Genomic DNA, 18,336 nt, shown 5'->3' with positions numbered 1-18,336 from the left:
CACGTACGTCAATCAGGCTAGAAGCCTGTTTTCGGACGCCAAATGACATAAACATGGGGAGTCAGCATCCAAACCTAAAAAATTTTCCAGCTTTTTGTCAATTTTTTTATCTCTGGAACTGATATCTTGACGATTAGTTTTTGTTCGCACAAGTTTCTTCATTTTTTGTTATAATGGGTCTTTTCTAGTAGTCATAGAAACTATCGCCAGAATTGATATTCGAGCCAAAAACGTTTAGCTGACTCTACGTTTAATAAAATTTTAAAGTTTTTTAAATGAAAAATTAAAAACAAAAAAAATGAAGACTCCTTGCAGCTGTAAACATTTTTTATTTTTTGTTCAAACAGACTAAGCTTAGTCAATGAAAAAATTTGAACCCTACCTCTATATGAGTTAGCAGTGAAAACAAGACAACTATAGCAATTACTTCTACACAAAAACTCGTTTTTAGCAAAACTTGCTATTAAAGCAAAAGAGCCCAAAGATAGTGCTTTCCTGCGAAAAATTTGAAGAAATTTCCATCCGTGAATGAGAGTTCGGGCAAACATTTGAGAGTAGAAATTTGCTGAGACAGTTTATTATTCGATTCGAAGAGAGACGACAACTTCCGCAGAATCTTTGCCATTATCCCGTCGCCAATCACGCTTGTTTCTACCTAAAATTACATCAATAGATTTCAATTGCTTAAATTTAAATGATTTTGTGGTCAAATTTCTCAATTTCTGTGTGACCAGGGTTGGAGTGTTTTCAGCGCGTGTTATGGGTGGAATGAGGTGGACGAGGCGCACTGGAGGGAGTGCGTGGAAGTGGGGGGGGGGGGGGGGGGGGGGGCAGAAGTCAACCTCAAATAACTGCCCTAATTCACATCATGAATTGATGTCGCCTCGACGGTTTGGCGAACAGCATAATTAGAGACCTTGAGTAGAAAAGGTCAATTGGTCTCATGTAAAATGTCACAAGATCTTTTAAAAAGATGATATGCGGGATTCCATTTAAAATCTTGCACACTCTGTGTTCACATAATCACGCATTAATCTCGCGAAAGCCGCATTAAAGCCGTCTAGCTTTCACAAAAGCTACTTCTTTTTCAAGTTCTCGCAGAAAAAAACTTACAATTTGTTCACAAGAAAGTACCTTTTCCCAGGCTTCCAGTTTTGCATCCAGGTAGAGGGCGCGACTTGTCATGAACAACACACGTGTCATCAGTTGATCAAATCCGAACACAGAAAAGTAAGCTACGTGACGTAACAATGTAAACAATCCTGCAGGTAAAATTGGATCAAGGTTTCCCTTTGGACCGCGAAGTTACATAAACTCGGCAAAAATTACTTAAACTCGGCTAAATTACATAATATAACATAACCGACGTCGGGCGAACTGCTCTCAAACAACCGGCGAGCTAGCCATGGTTTGGTGAGGCTAGCTTAAGCTTGATTCGATTCTGCATCTTTTATAGTTTTCTAGCCATTTTAATAAATAAATCAAATAAAGAATTTATTTGTTAAAAATTTGCAAAATATTGCAAAATTTAAAAGAAAAGCCTCCAGATTTCGCCAAAACTAATATTTGTCTCTGTAGTTATGTCAAGAAACCCATCTGCGAGACTTGAAAAGCTTCGTTGGCCAGTAAGGATTGTTAAACTCAGAAAAGGACGAAAATATTGAAAAATTTTAGAAATTATTTTCGAAAAATTTTCGAGTATTTTCAAAAATTTTGAAAACAATCGCAAATTTTAACCGAACTTTAAAAAGTTCCAGCTATTAAATTCTTCAAAACTATTTCAATGTCTCGAGACTATCCAGAATCCCTATTTCAAGCTTTAAATAGTTTCACTGGCTCAAAGAGATTCATAAACTTGGAACATGATAATAATTTTCCGAAAAAAATGAAAAAAATAAACTTAACAAAAATTGCTAAAGCTGGAGTCATTAAAATATTGATAACCATTCCATAAACTCAAAAAAATTTGCGCTTATCACTGCTTATCACCAAACCTTGAAGGAGGTTCCTAGGACCATGGTGCTGGAAAAAATGACAAAAAATCAAAAAGATTCAAAAAACTTGAAAAAATTTAAATTGCTCATAATAAAATCTTGACAAAACCTTCCATTACATCTAGAAGCTATGCATTACCCTATAATCAAACCCTAGAGGAGGTTATGTGGCTCTTTACTCTTGAGAGACCTAAAACTGACAAAAATTTCAACACTTGAAAAAAAAATTGCATGTTTTGGGGGGGGGGGAGGAGGGGGTCACAAGTTAGGGTGTCTTCAACCTTTAAGAACCGCCCTTCAAACCATAAGTTTAAGTCTCCAAAACAGTTTGGGCTAAAACAGAGCTGATAGGCTCTAAGAGTACTTAATGCCCGCTGGGCGCTACCTGTTTAAATCGTTTTCGAGGACAAAAAGTCAAAAGCGTGACAAAAAATCGGTCAAGAGAAAAATCGCATAAAAAAGACCGACAGGACTAATATAATTGATACAAACTTCGTTTGAGAGCAATTAATCAATGAATGTGTGAAATAACTTTTTTACACAGAAAAGCTTTTTTACAGTAAAAAAAAGATATTTAACACATTCAGAGATATATTATGTAATTTCGCCGAGTTCACAAAGATATGAAAATAATTTAAGCAAGAAATTAAATGAGATATTTTATATCATTAATAATTGTCATAATAGACAATCATTAAGGGTGATTGGAATTGGTTGTGCTTCACATACTAAAAGGGTTCCAACTTAACAAACAACAATTTTTCATGGCAGCCGTCAGCGACTCACATGGCTTAATTGTGTTTATGCGCTGCGCGATTTACGACTCTTGTCTTTATAAATTTAGGTCCATCTGGTTAACTAAGTTCATTAGAAATTAGAAAACCAATGTTCTCGTGCATGCATTAATTTGGTTAGAGCGAGAAAAGATATCAAGGAAATTTTCTCAAGGCGAAAAATTACTGTTAGCACTTCTTATATTCAAGTAAAATTTAAAATTAAAACGTTTTTATCACAAAACAATCAAGTTAAGTCAAAATTCTACATCAATTTGTCGTTTTCTCTTGCCTCTTTCTCTTATCGAGTTGCTTTTTAGGATTAGTTTTCACAGATTTAAATCACAAAAAAACCACTTATCTAGACAACTATGACGTGTTTTAAAATTACGTGCAGTTGGTTTAATGTCCCGCATCCACAGCCGTCTCAAAATTCTCAATTATAATTGATTTTGTTAACTTTTGCATAATTTTGCATAAAGTTTAAATCAGCCTTCATCTGCTAGCTTGGATTGTTTGCCATTTGTATTTCTGAGTAATCGAAAAAGAATTTATTATTATAGGTTTTCGTTAACACCGAAAACCAAATTACTCGAATTTTAGCAAATCAGAATAGAGCTGCAGATTTTATGATCTGTGACACATTTAGCCTCAATCAACTCCGTTTTAATTCGTTACTCAACGCAACAAAGGTAATCTGTTTAAACTTTTGTGTTATTTTTGTCCATTTTGAAATTTTGAGTTTTTTTTCACCATTCCAGGGTCCAGACTTTCAGAGGAATATTCAACAAACTTTTTTCCTCATCGCCATTTTTCCACAACATCATTCGAAAAGGTAACTAACTGTTATTAATCTAAACACAAAAAAAACAAAATTAACAAAACCCACCCCTTTGTTTCAGAGACTACGATTTCTCTCAGCAACATCAACGGGATTACAGAAAACAAAGGTTATCAAAATTTAAAAAAAAAGATCTGTATAATTTTTCAAATCGAAGTTATTATCCAAAAAGAATGGAAACAAAAGGCATCAAAACGTGTTTAGTTTTTTGAGCATTTCTCTCCTTGATTGCTCTCTGATCAGACGGTAGTACGACCATAGTCTAGACCATCGTGCTATTCATAAGTTTCACGAACCGTGTAATTTGGATCGCACCACACTCCCGTTATGCGATCCCAATGGTCTCACCATAGCGGTCTAGAGTCGGACAACTAAACCTGGGAAGACCTTGACAAGTACATGAAAAAAAGAGTTGCAATACTGGGGAACACCTAGTACTTCCAGGTATAGTTTATTATTTTATAATAATGATTTGAGAAAAAAGATGCTATTCAATGTAATTGAGATGCTATTTCTCTTTGACGGCATTCATTTTATCTTTTGAAAAACTTGCAAGGAAGAATGGTTGAAGGAAAAAAGATCCTGCACCTTTCCTCTTCAAATTGGAGTTTTGAATGGTGATCACAAATTTTCCAAACAGAGATGCAGGAAAAGAGAAAGAAAGGTAGCGGAAACAAAAAGTTGGAGAAGAGAGAGGTTGCTAATTTTGAATAAGCAATGATACTTTAAACTATTAAATTTTTTTAAATTTAATTTTACTGAATTATAATTGATTGGGGATTTTATATTTCATATAATTAATTTCCATCATAATCGATTTTATGTTCTAAAATTGGAAATATAATCTGTTATAATTGCAAATTTCTGTCATTTTAAATATTGTTAAAGATGTGAAAAACAATTTTTTTGGGTACGGAGTATAATGAGCTTAAAATTTAAAGCGCTAAACGAGCTCTCTCAGGGATTTTGCTTTCAACATTGGTGGGTTTTCCTTAATAAGAACGCCATCCGCTGCAAGAAGGTGCTGGCTGAGCACAAAATAGTGTATTAAGGTTTCCATAGAACAAATAGAACAGCGCAAATTGGAAAAATTTGCTTAGAAAACCACTGGTGGCGTGGTGCAACCCAAATTACATGGTCTGCGAAACGCTTCCCAGAAGTCGCGCTATGGTCTGGAATCAAAAATTATTGTTCTTCATTTTTGCTACCCCCCCCAATTTTTTCTTGGAACGTACAGTAATTTAGCGAAGCGAGCAGATTTTTTGAGAGTATACCCAGATGTAGTTGCAGCAAAGTTCTGCCTTGAGTAGAATCCAGAACCTTCCTTCTATATTTTAGTCTATTGTGCTACTTTTTGTTAATATTTTCTAATTTACTTTAATTTTTTTTTTATTTCTGAATTACAGAAAGTATGGAAAAGTTTATAACTTAAATCGTAATTATTACTTATTACATTGTTTGCAGTCGGGGTCGAAAAATAATTAAAAGGACCGTGATTACCTGATTGGTCTCCAAGGCATTATCTATGAAGGTGTAAGGGATTTTTTAGACAGAATCATTATTGTTAAAACCATTGGTTTAGGTCACCTGCAACTGATGCTAACTGGTTCTAAAAATAATCCACGTTTCAATTTTGCTGATAATTATAATGTTTTTGTTGTTTGAGCGAGCTATAATTTATAGACTGATTATTTTCGCTGTGACATCACTTTTAAAAGGAGCAAAACAAACGATATTTAAAAAATATTTGTTATAATTTGAGAAATCATTTGTTATAATTTGAGAAATCATTTGCTAAGCACAGAGCTCAATTCGATTCAGAGAATTAAATATGTCTTTCCTTTTAGCTGTAACTTTTGTCAAATTTTTGATATGACTTAAGTTCTAGACTCAGACGCTTTTTGGTTCATCAGAAGCAAAAAAAAATTCCCCAAAATAATTGTCTGGAGAATTTACAAAAAGACGGACGTAAATGTTACGAAAAAAATTGAGCCTAGTAGCGATATGACTTCGTGAAGCGGCAGGATAAGTAACAACTGATGAACTTTTTTTCAAGCTCTCTCCAAGGATATCACTTTTTTATCAGGTTAGCAAAAAATAAAAGTAGGATTGCAAGTTCCTAACCCCCGAATAAGTTTGGATGTTGGAATAATAGATAATTGCATCAGAAACATGATCTATAAAAGCATAAAATACAAAAAGAATTGAGTTCTGCTCTCGTAAAAAGAACCGTAATTGGTCTGGTCAGAGGTAGTTTTGAGAGCACGATGAGCTCAAACAAATTGCACATGTAAATTGACTGATCAGATGACCTGATTACAGCCGAAACTGATCTGGGACTATAATCAGACTTGGTCTGCGAGAGTCTGGGAGAGTGTCTGGTCTGGAAGAGTGTCTTGCTGACATTTTTACAAATTTGAATAATTTTTAATTTTTTTCCATGAAGACCAACGCTCAAGAAACAAAGGACTTTTCAATTAGAGCAAAATCAGTTGTTCAGTTGTTAAGATGTTGATTTGCTCAAACTGAGTTGAAAAAGTCTTCCTCTGATTTTTTGAAATTGATTGAAATTGTGTAAGGCTATTGTTGCTGGGCAAAAGTTTCTTTATTACAGCTTATTAGCCCCTTGATCCAATATAATGCCTGTTTCAAAAAGTTTTGAACACTCGTCTTTTGTCGGTAGAAGTCGCGTTATTGAAAGCAGACGTTGTTTCTCGTTAGCTCGCAGGGGAAACAAGCACATCTCCTTATCACGTTGTCTTCTAAAACCGCACAAACAGCACCACAATCAGCTAAATCTATTTTTAATTGAAACAAATGTATTAACGATTGGTGTAAGAACTGCTCGCCTATGAAAGACAAGGAACACTTTCGCCCGTTCGTTTCAGCAGTTTAAAACCTGTCTTGATATTATGGTTCTCCTATTAGCTTTTCTGAACTGCATTACCCACTATCCTGTGAATAATCATTGCATTGCTCGACACTCAATTAGTCCTGATAACTAATCATTCAGCTTTGCCGCTCAACATTTTTTTCATTCAGAATACAATATAATTCCAAGATAAGCAATCAATTCGAGCTATTTCATTTTCTGTCAAATTTACATCGGATCTATAAGAAAAGTATATGAAAGGAAGGCTAAAAAGTTGAATAGTATGACTGAGAATGACTGAGAAATTTAACTGCCGATTGTGTTAAAAGCCGACCGCGATTCCAAATATGACACAATTGATTCTATCAGATTTTTTTTGCAAATTTGAAAGAATACTGAAATGCAAACCGAAATGATAAAATCCTGTGCTGTCTAAAAACAATGATAATAAGCGGAACTACGATTCTATGATTATATATCCGCCATCGACAACTTTGTGAACACTTTTTCAATTCAAATAGCAGAAATACTGGTTCTGATCAAAAGTTTGAGGCTGACAAGGAACGAGTGCTTTATTAATATTGATGGCCTAACGCTGTCGTTGATCAGCCGTGATAGCTCAGTTGGGAGTTTGTTAAATTTCAGGGCCAAAGGTCCCTGGTTCGATCACGGGTCACCGCAAAATTTTTTTGTCCATCTCATTCTGATCAATTCGACTTCGAATGGAAAACGCGTTTCCAGATTAAATACAAAATGAATCCCAGAATAGCACATGCTCATCTTCCAAAACAAACGGGTTGCTCATCATACAAAACTCTTAGTATTCATACTAAGTCATATATGACTCTTAGTGATCACGTGATCACACTAGGTCATATGTGACTTGTATGAACTATAGTTAGTCACTCCTGGAAATCATTGAGAGATCATACAAAACATGTCAAAGCCTGAAAACTGAATCATTTATATTTTCTGTTGAAGCAGAGGAAAGGGATCTGTTCTGCTAGTGCACCCCACCCTATAGTTTGCACTTATTTTAGTACTCCTTAAATTTAAGTTTTCGCAATTTGTAAGATTGAGTGTCTAGGTAGATTGAAGGCTACTTTAGAATACTTTACTAAAAAAATTTTCAATCGAGCCCTTATTGAGGCCGATACCACCCGAAACTATATAAACCAGAAGTTTTTATTGATATTTTTGTTGTATGTAACAATGTTTCGTTGCAATATAAAATATTTTCAAACAATAGCTGCGCTAGCTTTTAATAAATGCATAATGTCAACTATAGTTCACAACACGCAGTAGTAATCATTTCCTATCTAATTATTCCCGATAAGAATTTCTCAATGTTCTTTTATTTTCTCAAAATTTTACACCAAAGTGCGTGTTTATACTTGCTTAAATACGCATAAACCTTTGGTTTCCAAATTTAACGACCTATTTTCGTTTTCATCAACAATGGGCAACAGTTTTTGGATAGCCAAGTTGCTTTTTATTGAAGATTTTAGGCGTACTTTTGTCAAAAAGGACCCTTTTTATCGCGAAAATACAAAATTTTCTCTAGTTTAACTTTCCTATCTTAACATTTATGTATATTAATTGCTTCACCACACATTTTATAACACTATTTCAGTGATTGTTGCAACATCTCACATTCTTTCGCTTATTACTTTGGTCAGTTTCACCAACAGTTTTTAGTTATTTTGTGGAGTTATTCCTCCTTTAAGGCTAACTTTGAAGTCAATAGCACTCCTTTGGCTAGCAGCCACAATAATTCACCTGGAGCCTTGGCACTTAAAGTTATTACATTTTTTATCGGCGCGCGCGTATTCCTCCGGGAAAACTAACAAATTTACAACATGTGGACCACCAAAAAATGGGTTAAACTGTTCTTACTGTTGCAATTTAGCAATTTCCTGGCATTCTCTCTAACACACACACGCGCATATACGCATAGGTTAGTTTTTAAATTTGAATTTAAAAACCGCAGAATGGTCTTTTATGACTAAAAAAAAGGTTTAAGAATTTTCAATTTTGAAATGCAACTTTATGGATCCCAAAATTGAATTCGCCGCAGCTTTTTTTGACAACAAGTTTTTTCACAACCGAAACTGAAATGTTTTGAATTTTTTCCTCACCGCCAAAATTTAACGAACAATTCGTAACGGGTAGGGACATCCCCACCCGTCAAAAAACGTTATGCACGACTCGTATCGGGTGGCGAAGTCCCTACCCGTGACAAAAGGTGATGAAGGGTCTGTCACGGGAGGATACAAGGTCATATATGATTTCCTAGAAATCATACAAGGATCATACGAAAAAAATCAAAACATAAAAACTGTACATCTTTCATTGTCTTTTTATGTTGAAAAAATTTTCTGGAAATCATACAAGGTCATATATGACACATAAAACATTGATTGGTTTCACAAATTTCGGTATAATGTAGTCAGAGGAAAATAATTTATTATATCGCATTTGCATTCCACATTTGATTTTTTGTGTGGGCAAAAAGAAAAACTTTCCAACAAAAATACATTCAAAAAACGAATTTGAAATTATCTGAAAAAATTTTTCCAAATATTCTTTTTATAAATGAGCATTTATAGGTATAAGCTGGCTTCAAAGAAAATCAGAACTTTATTTATCTATTTGGACTTACTCAATACTTGCGTGCCCAACTTTGTAAATGATATTGTACGTTTGGGTCTGTTGGCGGATCACAAAGTGATGCCGGGGAGTCACATGAGTCCTTGACGAGTGAAATTTTTAAGAGACATTAATGGTTTAAAAATTAATGAAAAATAGATATATGATTCTTGTTATTCATTCTAGGATCATATATGATTTCCTAGTAGTCATGTATGATTTCTTAGTAATCATACAAGGATCGTACTAGGAAATACGTTATGATTTGTATGATACCATATATGATCCTTGTATGACTACTCAGAAGTGGTGACCCGGCTGTTACTATAATTTTACTAAATCAAACGAGAGTCTCATTTAGTCAAAATAATAGTATAAAATTCAGTTTCTTTGTTGACTAAGATAGCAACAATTACACAATTTATGTACAGCCATTCGTTAAAAGAAGTTTAATACATATTAAGAAAGAGTTTCAGTTTAAAAAGAAGTATTGAAGCAGAAAGTTCTCGTTAAAACTGAGTTTCTGTTCCTGTCGTATCAAAGACTTCTTTTGCATCCGGCGCACTCAGCCATTTCAAGCACCATGGAGGGCTTCTACTGGCTGAACTTGGCATTTCAAAAAAATAATGGATCGGATACATGGCTAGCCTCGTAGGAGATGGTGTGATCGGCAGCTTTCATTATCACAAGGTAAGTAACAAGTACTGTTAATTAATTAAAACAAAACAAAAAAATTTCAGGATATTAAGTGTTTGATGACGTTGGTGGGACTCGAACCTCATTGTGTGGATGTCAGAATTTTAACCAATATTAGTGCATTGCATTACGTTTTCTTCTGTTTTTGGAGGTGTTTGGCATCATAGTTTCATTGTTCTCAGTTTGGAATTGTCTGAAAAATTGAGACGGATGAAATTGGCTCATCCTGAGTCTCGAACCCACGCTCGCATTGTTAACATCGAGTTAGCTGTCCGCGCTAAGTTCCATGTTTGATGGCCCATATTTTCAATACTTTTTCGATCGCAATACGAATTAATTTCCAACCAATTAAAGCAGATAGGTAGTATAAAACAAATGATCCTAATTCGTATAATATAATAGTCGTCAGTCTAAGGAGAACAAATGCTAAAATTTTCTGTTCCAAAAGGAAGGACTGAAAAAGTTAAAATGAACTTTGTTTTAAATTCATAAAGGAAAGTGAATAAAAAAAAATCAAAACTGACGAAAAATAAGAAGTGCTTGATTAAAAGTGCTACGCTGACCTAACCATAAAACCACTGAAACCAAACCGCGCGCAGCACAAAGCTAGATGATGAAGTGTTTCTCTTGTTTAATTTAATTCAGTGGAGTATGAAATAGATGGTAAAAAGACTGAATTAAAGATTTCAAAAGGAAACGAAGCTTGATTAAATTGATAATTGCCGTAATTAGCTTTTGTTTTGGTGTTTTTGGTGATCTGTTCAGCCCCGAATTTACTAAGCGAGGGGCTGGCTGAATAGAATGAAAAGAATGAAGTGGATTAAAAATAAGTTGTGTCTGGCCCCGAATTGACTAAGCGATTGGCTGGCCATACACTTATTATATTTCTGATCGGATAAAAAGACGCCTATGTGCAAAATAAAAGGTAAGAGAAGGAATTAAAAGGAAGGTGACACTTCTCGGCTTCGAACTCTTATCGGTTCGATTTGTTAGTTACGTGTATACGTAATTCTCCGCTGAGCCAATTGGCTTAGCTCCGACAATTATACTAAATCGTTTTGAGTTGGCTGTAGGTTATAAACGCTTTGACTGATATATGAAAAAAAACAAAATCGCATAGTGATAAATAAACAATGTTGGAGTCGAACCGTAGCTGTAGGTATAGAGATCTTCGTGTTCATTGCTCCTCACAACTGCGCTGCTGGCTAATAATTTGTCTTATTTCGTTTGCTAGTCATTAAAATCGTGTGATGTTTTTCGCTGAGATTTCAATATAAAGTTGCACTTCCTTGTTTTCCCGTTTTTGTCTTCGTATTCCTATTTATTCAATTCCCAAGTTTTCCACTGATGTCAGTCCGACTGCCGATTTTTCTTGGAAAACAATTTATGGCCTTGAAGTTGCGGATGTACAGGGGCTCGATCCTCATTCTGTCATTCATCAGTGTTTTGAGCTGCTACCTACGCCGGATGGCTGGTGTGCACCAGTTTGTCATTTCTTTTTTTTAGTATTGAAGGTGATCGAGAGTACTTTTGCAATTATTAAGCGGGCACTGCCTTTTTTGTGAATTAGTTCCACTACAGACTGAGTGTTGTGTTTAATTGCCCGACTAATATACCCATTTGCTAGTTTAATCTGAACTTCTCTAATTGTTTGCATGTTTGCGTCTTCATGAAGTTTTTGGACCTTGTAAAATCTAAGTTTTCGTAGGCAGATCCTCAAGGCTCTATTCTGGACACATTGTACTTTATTAATGAGTGCTTGGGATTGGTCAATCCAACAGGCATTTGAGTACAAAAAAAGGGGCCGGATCCAAGATTTGTATACCAATAAAAGACTCTCTTCGTTGATGTTTAGATTGCTGAGTCTCCACAGTTGAAATAACCTGCTATTTGCTCTCTTTATTAGGTTATTGCAGTGATCGTTCCATCTGAGATGAGGAGTGAGAGTAATACCCAGAAACTTTAGCGTTTGTGTTTTTCCGACGGGTGCGCCTTTTATTTTTAAATTGAGCTCAGACTTTTTCTTAGGTGGGTTTATAAAAATCATGTACTGAGTTTTGTTAGGATTTATTTTAATTTTCAAGTGGTCACACCAGTCTATAAGGCTATTCAGTGATGATTGCAGATTGTTTTGAATTAGTTGTGTTGAGCGAGATCTATAGTACAGGGCAAAATCGTCAGCGAACTGTGAAATCTGTGCTTTCATTTTTGGCAATCGGCTAACGTATATAAGGAAGAGAATGGGAGCAATTACGCTGCCTTGGGGCAAACCGGCTGTCGGGCAGAAACTGGCGCTAACAGTAGTATTTATCTTTACATAAACGTTCCTTTGTGACAAGAATGAATTTATCCACTTAATGATTGGGATCTTCAGCTCAATTGAATTCAATTTGTGGATCAACCCTAGACGCCATACGGCATCAAATGCTTTTTCAACATCCAAGCAAACTAAACCAACCATTTCAGACCATTGGAAAGCTTCACTAACGTGCTGAGTGAGTTTGATAAGATTGTCCGTGGTACAGCGATGTTTCCTGTAAGCGCTCTGAGTTTCGCCAAATACATTTAGACTTTCGCAATGTTCTAAGACAATGTTTTTCACAACAGTTTCGCAAACTTTGGCCAGGCAATTTGTAAGACTAATAGGTCGATAGTTTTCAGCCTTTGATCTGTCTTTATCTTGCTTTGGTATCATTGTTATCTGTGATTCTTTCCAATTTACTGGAACATACGAGTTGTTAATTGAACTAGAAATGAGGAGGCAGGCTAGGGCTTTTATACTCCGTGGTAACCCACTGAGCACTTTGTAGCTGATTTTATCTGGTCCTGGGCATCACTTTCTCGATACTCTCATTATTTCATCGAATTCCCTTGTTTTAATCACAATACAAAGTTCCTCGGTGTCGACGTTTGTACTTAGAAATGCTTTGGTTTCTTTTTCGATTTTCTCGTAGTGTTCGGCAATTTCTGTTGGTACAGTTGTGTGGTTTTTCATTGTGCCTTTTAGGAGTTGTTTGAAAAGCTCGCTTTTCTCATGATCTGTGACTGCCTTCGACTCTTTATATGTTAAATCGGGATAGTCGCAAGTTTTTTGTTTTGACTCGTGGTCATTTGTTAGTTCTTTTATTGCTCTCCAAAAACCTTTGCAGCTCTTGTCTCTTGCACGTGCCAAAATTTTAGCTCTTTTTTGTTCTTCTGATTGCCTGATTGATCGTTTGATTTTTTTCTGCAGATAATTTATCTCGGTTTTTAGAGACCTAAATTCATCGTTAACTGCACTTTTGAGTTCTCTTCGCTTTTTCCTTTTTAGTTTTATCAATTTTTGTGTCTCAATACTTTAGGGAATCTTGTTTTTGTTGACATAGGAGTCTTCCAACGATTTGTGTATTATTTCAACCAGATTGCTGCTAAACTTATTTAGTTCATCCTTTCCCGGATACTGCGCAGGCCAAAGGTCCGATGATCTATACGATTTTATAGCGTTTTCTCTGAATTGTCTGAAGTCAATTTCCAATTTCAATTCAAATTTTTTGCTGATTTTGAGGTTAAACGTTGTGATTGTGGTTCTATGGCCACTTCCCAGATCCTCTGAGACTTCGAAATTACTAAAATTCCTAAAAACTGTACTATCGCAAAAGTGTAAATCGAGCATGTTTTTACTTTTTCCGTCGAACGACTGATATGTGTGGTGACCGTTGTTTAGCAGTTTAAAATGACCGTTGTCTATTAGATTCAGGAGTTTCTCACCGTTTTCAGAATCATAGGAGCAGTTTAATTCTTGGTGGGGAGAGTTGAAGTCACCACAAACAAAAACATTTGTCATACATTCTGAGAATACTTTTTCCAGTGAGAGTGGTTTTCCAGGTGAATTGTAAAAAGATATTATCCAAAAGTCTCCGAAATACGGTAGCGTGATGCATAATTTTAGTATTTCCAGTGTTTTCCCGCTGCAATCGTTCTCTTTTTCAGCTTGTTCTGTTTGGTTTTATGAAGATGTTGTTCTTTATTAAAATAAGAGAGCCATGATGACTGTTGGCATAAGTTTCTGTTGCAACAACATAATCACGAAGAGGGCTGGTTTTCTGCCATTTTTTCACTTCATTCACGCAAATTATGTCTATGTCATTTTCGGCTAAGAATAAAATGAGATCGTTTATTTTGTTGTTTAGACCTCGACAGTTCCATTGCAAGATTTTGAGCTTATCCATTTTGGTTAAAGTTTTGGCTGTTTGATATGTTGTTAGGCGGCATTGAATTAACAGGGATTGCATTTGCACTCTTAATACTCTCATGTATTTTTTGACCATCAATTTTTTCATTGAAGATGCGTGAGGCGCTGTTAGAGACAATGTTTATTATATCACTATAGGACATGGTATTTAGAACTGTTCGTATTTTGCTCAAGACTTCGGCTATAAGAACAGCTATTTTTTCAGTTTGTGGCGGCATTTCAACGTTGGTTTGCGGTTTCAAGTTTTTCGCTGCAGTAGAGTATTTATTCTCATTTCTCTTTCTTGAAGCCTCAGCTAGCTTCTGCTGATAGGCCGGACAACCGCGATAAACTGTCGCATGAGCACCGCCACAGTTAGAACACTTAGCGTTTTCTTTTTGTACACTACATTCTTTAACACTGTGCTCCTGCGAGCAGCGAAGACATCGAGTAGCATTACTGCATTCTTTTGCTGAGTGACCAAATTGTTGGCATTTGAAGCATTGCATTACAAGAGGTGGTTCACGGCTTGCTTCACATCGGTATAGCTGCCAACCTATTTTTACACCATGTTTCTGAGCTGCACTAACATGGTTATTGGAATCAGTTATGACTCGAATCAATTTTGTTGGTTGGCCAGTTGTTCGACTAGTTATTCGTGTAACTTTGTTGACATTCATTGCATTGTTGTTTAGGAGTTCAACTTTTATCTCATCAACACTAATGCTGTGATGGACATTTACAATTACGAAACTGGGTTTGGTTTTTGGCTTAGGAAGCGTGTTTCTGGCATTCACAGTGGCATTTGGAAAGGCTTGAGTTAGGTTTACGGTTAGCATTAGGCATTCTCTAGAAGCGAGGTCCTCAGGTTGAATAAAAAAATTGGTATTGTTCTTCAACTCTCTTATGTGCTTTATTTTGACCACTGGAAAGTTCGATCTGATTGCTCTTGCAAACTGTAGTTGTGAAGGCCTTGGATCAATAGAAACAACAATTGGTCTAACGTTGGTGATTGGATTTTGCGCTTGTTTTCTGAACCTTTTTCTTTTACTTCGCACTTCATTAAAATCGCTTTCATCTTGTGTTGTTTCGTCGGCTGTCATCTTGCGTTCTTTGTTGGCTAAGATAGCGTTTTATAATTGTTGATAAAAAACTTGAAAAACGTGCTTTTCACGTGTTTTTTTAATTGAACTTGTAGTGCATATTTGGTATGTGATCATACTTCGTTAGAAAGTGGCCACATACCACATATTAGTCGTAGTAGTAGTAGTTACACTACTTCCAGCTGCACTTATTCAATTCAATTCATCTCGAAAAGACTGAATTATAAACAGTACAGCTACTATGGTTATTGTTAATGATCCCATTAAAACTGTAATAATTTTGCTTTTCCCAAACCGAATGGACAAAGCGGACTGGTCAAAATTACAAACACTATTCAATTTATTCAACTTGAAGTATTTGCGTGGTTTTTAATTTGAATTTTATTTTGACCGAAGTGTTGACTTTATTAAATTATGTGTGGTTCAGCCATTTTTTTTAATGGTAATAAAATTCATCATCGTTAAATAAAAATCACTCAAATTACGTGTTTGTGTTTTTTTTTCTATAAAAACTAATGTGTTATTAAGTGTTAAGTGGGTGTATAATTTGTGCTATGCAACCACTTTCCAAACGACAGAAAGTGCTTCAGTCGGGGGGGGGGACTAAATGGGACTAAGAACTTCAATAATGGGCTTCAAATAACCACATTAGAGGTTAACATATACCACTATTAAGTTATAAAGTAAAAAACGGCACCAGTTTCGGCGCACTTTTCATTTGACTTTTAGTATTAAAATGCCGCCAATTGATTTCAGCTGCTTGAAATTGTAATTGAGAAGGAATTTTAGATCACGCGAAACGCAAAAAGTCAAGGGCGTAAAAGTCACTCGAAAAGTCAAAATTGTCATGCAAAAATTTTGCATAAAAAAAGGCCAAGTCTTGATTCCAAGACTTGGTTAGCGGAGCCAAGACTTGAGACATCTCTGGGCAGAGAGAGGCCAAGACTTGGGTTTTTCTGGGCAGCGCAGACCCCAAGTCTTGTGTTTCTCTGAGCAGAGTTAAGGTTGACATCATGAGGATCCCGAGTTTTTATTTAATGAGGGCAACTTTTTTATATAAATTTGGTGCCCAATTATACGTTTTCTGTCAAAAAAACCATTTGCAGGTGAAATTTTTGAACTTCACCCCAAGACTTGGGGCCTCTCTGGGCAGAGAAAATCCAAGTCTTGGGTTTCTCAGCCAAGTCTTAAAATCGGTTTCTTCTCTTCACGTTCACTGATATACAAAATATCCCCATGATAGAAGTAAAAACTGAGTATTTGTTTCCAAATATTACCCATGCTTATGTATTAGGTCTCAAAAAAAGATTAGCTGCAATCTGAAGTTCAAAAAAAACGTTTGCCGATTAACTGGATCAAATTACATTGTGGACATTTTTAAACAATAAACAGTCCTTAAAACTTACACAGCTGATAAATAGATCTAAAACTTAACCCAAAAGTTATTAAGAAAGTAACGAAACGAAAAGATTAGTTTAATTCATTCGCGGTCGGTTAAACTAATTCTGTTCTAATTTCTGTAAAAAGTTATTTTTGAAACTTTGTCAACTTCAAGAATTCAGCAAAGATTTTTGTTGCATATCTTCTCCTCTGAGTCTTTGTGTTTTTTGTATCAACGGTTGGTGAATTATAAGCTGATTTTCATTTGGTTCCTAATATAGAGAGAAGCACATTTTTGAATTTCACAGATTGTTAAGTAACTCAATCTCTCAAAATTGATAATTTTTGCAATCATTGTTATAAATGAAGAACAAAAACGCTAAGTTCTGAAAAATCAATGAGAGAATCACCACTGAGAAATTCATGGGGTGAAGTTCCCCAATATCACTGGGATCCAAGTCAAAAAGAATTTTTGACCTAGCTTGCTTAGGAGAAAAGTTAGATTTTCAAAAGATTTTTTCGTTGTTTTTTAAAATGTTTTTTTAAAATATATTTTTTTTCAAGCTAGTCAAGGAGTTGTTCATATCGAGCGTTACGAGCGTTACTACAAATCGAAGTTCCCCTATATCCATAAAATCCAACTCATTTTTTTTTGCTTTAGCATGTTGTTATATATATATATATATATATATATATATATATATATATATATATATATATTTATATATATATATATATGTAATGTTCGGTATTGTATTGGTTTTTTTTAGCTATAGCTCTTCATTTCTCTTCAACAGTGAGTATTGAATTTGTATTTTTAAGAACCCCTTTGGCCTTGAAAAGGTGACCATACCTTACCAAGAGCCACGAACATTGTTTAAATAGCATTCATAATCATATTTGGTGCTTTATTTGTACATAAGGGTACTCAAACTTATGTTAAAAGTGCCCATGAACGTAGAAAATGTACCATTCTAACCCTCTGTCCAGAAAAAATCAAGTCTTGGATCCTTTCTGCCAAGAGAAATCCCAAGTCTTGTGTCTTGCCTGCCAAGGGGTCACCAAGTCTTGGTTGTACTCTGCACAGAGTGACCCAAGACTTGGACCTTCTCTTGGCAGAGAGACCCAAGACTTGGGATTTCTCTGGGCAGAGACCCCCAAATCTTGATTTTTCTCTGTCAATAGAAACCTCAGAGATCGACTCTGGAGTGTTCTCTTAGCAGCCTTGTATTTGACATGATCAGACTCTGAATCAGGCCTGGGACCTTGTCTGATTTTTTTCTGAATCAGGCCTGATGGTCTCTGGAGGCTCAGTACGGGAAGACACACACGTTTACAATAATTGCTATGACCTTCATTCAAGAGCAATTAAAGACTAAATTAAGTAGCACGCCTGGCTATTGTTACTGCTGGTACAAAAAAAAATAATCATTTTCTCTCCCCGAGCCGAATGGATGTGTGATCGAAATTATACGAACGATATGACATTTATTCAATTTGAGCAGCATTTTTGCGTATTTTATTTGAGTTAAACTTGACCGCTTGTTACCTTTTCTCGATGCGAAGAAAATAATCCTCCAAGTACTTGTTGTCGAATTCGATATTAACATTGTATTTTCGGACATAAATCCAGAGTCTGCGAACAAGCATAGCGAAAGTCCATATATGGAACATCTGAACACAGTAAATAAGAGCCCCAACAATTAGCCGAAAAGTGCCAAAGGATTCCTTTAATCCACCAAATTGTTTCTTCAAACTGTCGGCTATATGCTCAAATGGGTTTTCCAGTTCCATTTTATTTGATCTTGGCTCATATTT

The 18,336-nt window shown here is 35.5% G+C and overlaps 1 protein-coding gene across 1 annotated transcript in view; it reads right to left on the bottom strand.

Annotated features, from left to right (window-relative positions):
- LOC142350478 (protein sneaky-like) overlaps positions 1-18,319 on the bottom strand; it is a 23,090-nt gene extending 4,771 nt beyond the window's left edge. The window contains exons 1-4 of the mRNA XM_075402329.1: positions 18,068-18,319; positions 6,252-6,370; positions 1,135-1,262; positions 498-655 (exon numbers count right to left, since the gene is read on the bottom strand). Coding sequence (XP_075258444.1) covers positions 498-655; positions 1,135-1,262; positions 6,252-6,370; positions 18,068-18,312 — 650 coding nt within the window. The 5' untranslated portion in view covers positions 18,313-18,319. The remainder of the gene's footprint in view (positions 1-497; positions 656-1,134; positions 1,263-6,251; positions 6,371-18,067) is intronic.
- Positions 18,320-18,336: the final 17 nt, after the last annotated feature.

Source organism: Convolutriloba macropyga, chromosome 12 (assembly GCF_964194025.1).
Source record: "Convolutriloba macropyga chromosome 12, txConMacr16.3, whole genome shotgun sequence".
NCBI lineage: Eukaryota > Metazoa > Xenacoelomorpha > Acoela > Convolutidae > Convolutriloba > Convolutriloba macropyga.
The sequence above is the reverse complement of the archived record's forward strand: the minus strand, read 5'-3'. Positions and strand labels throughout refer to the sequence as shown.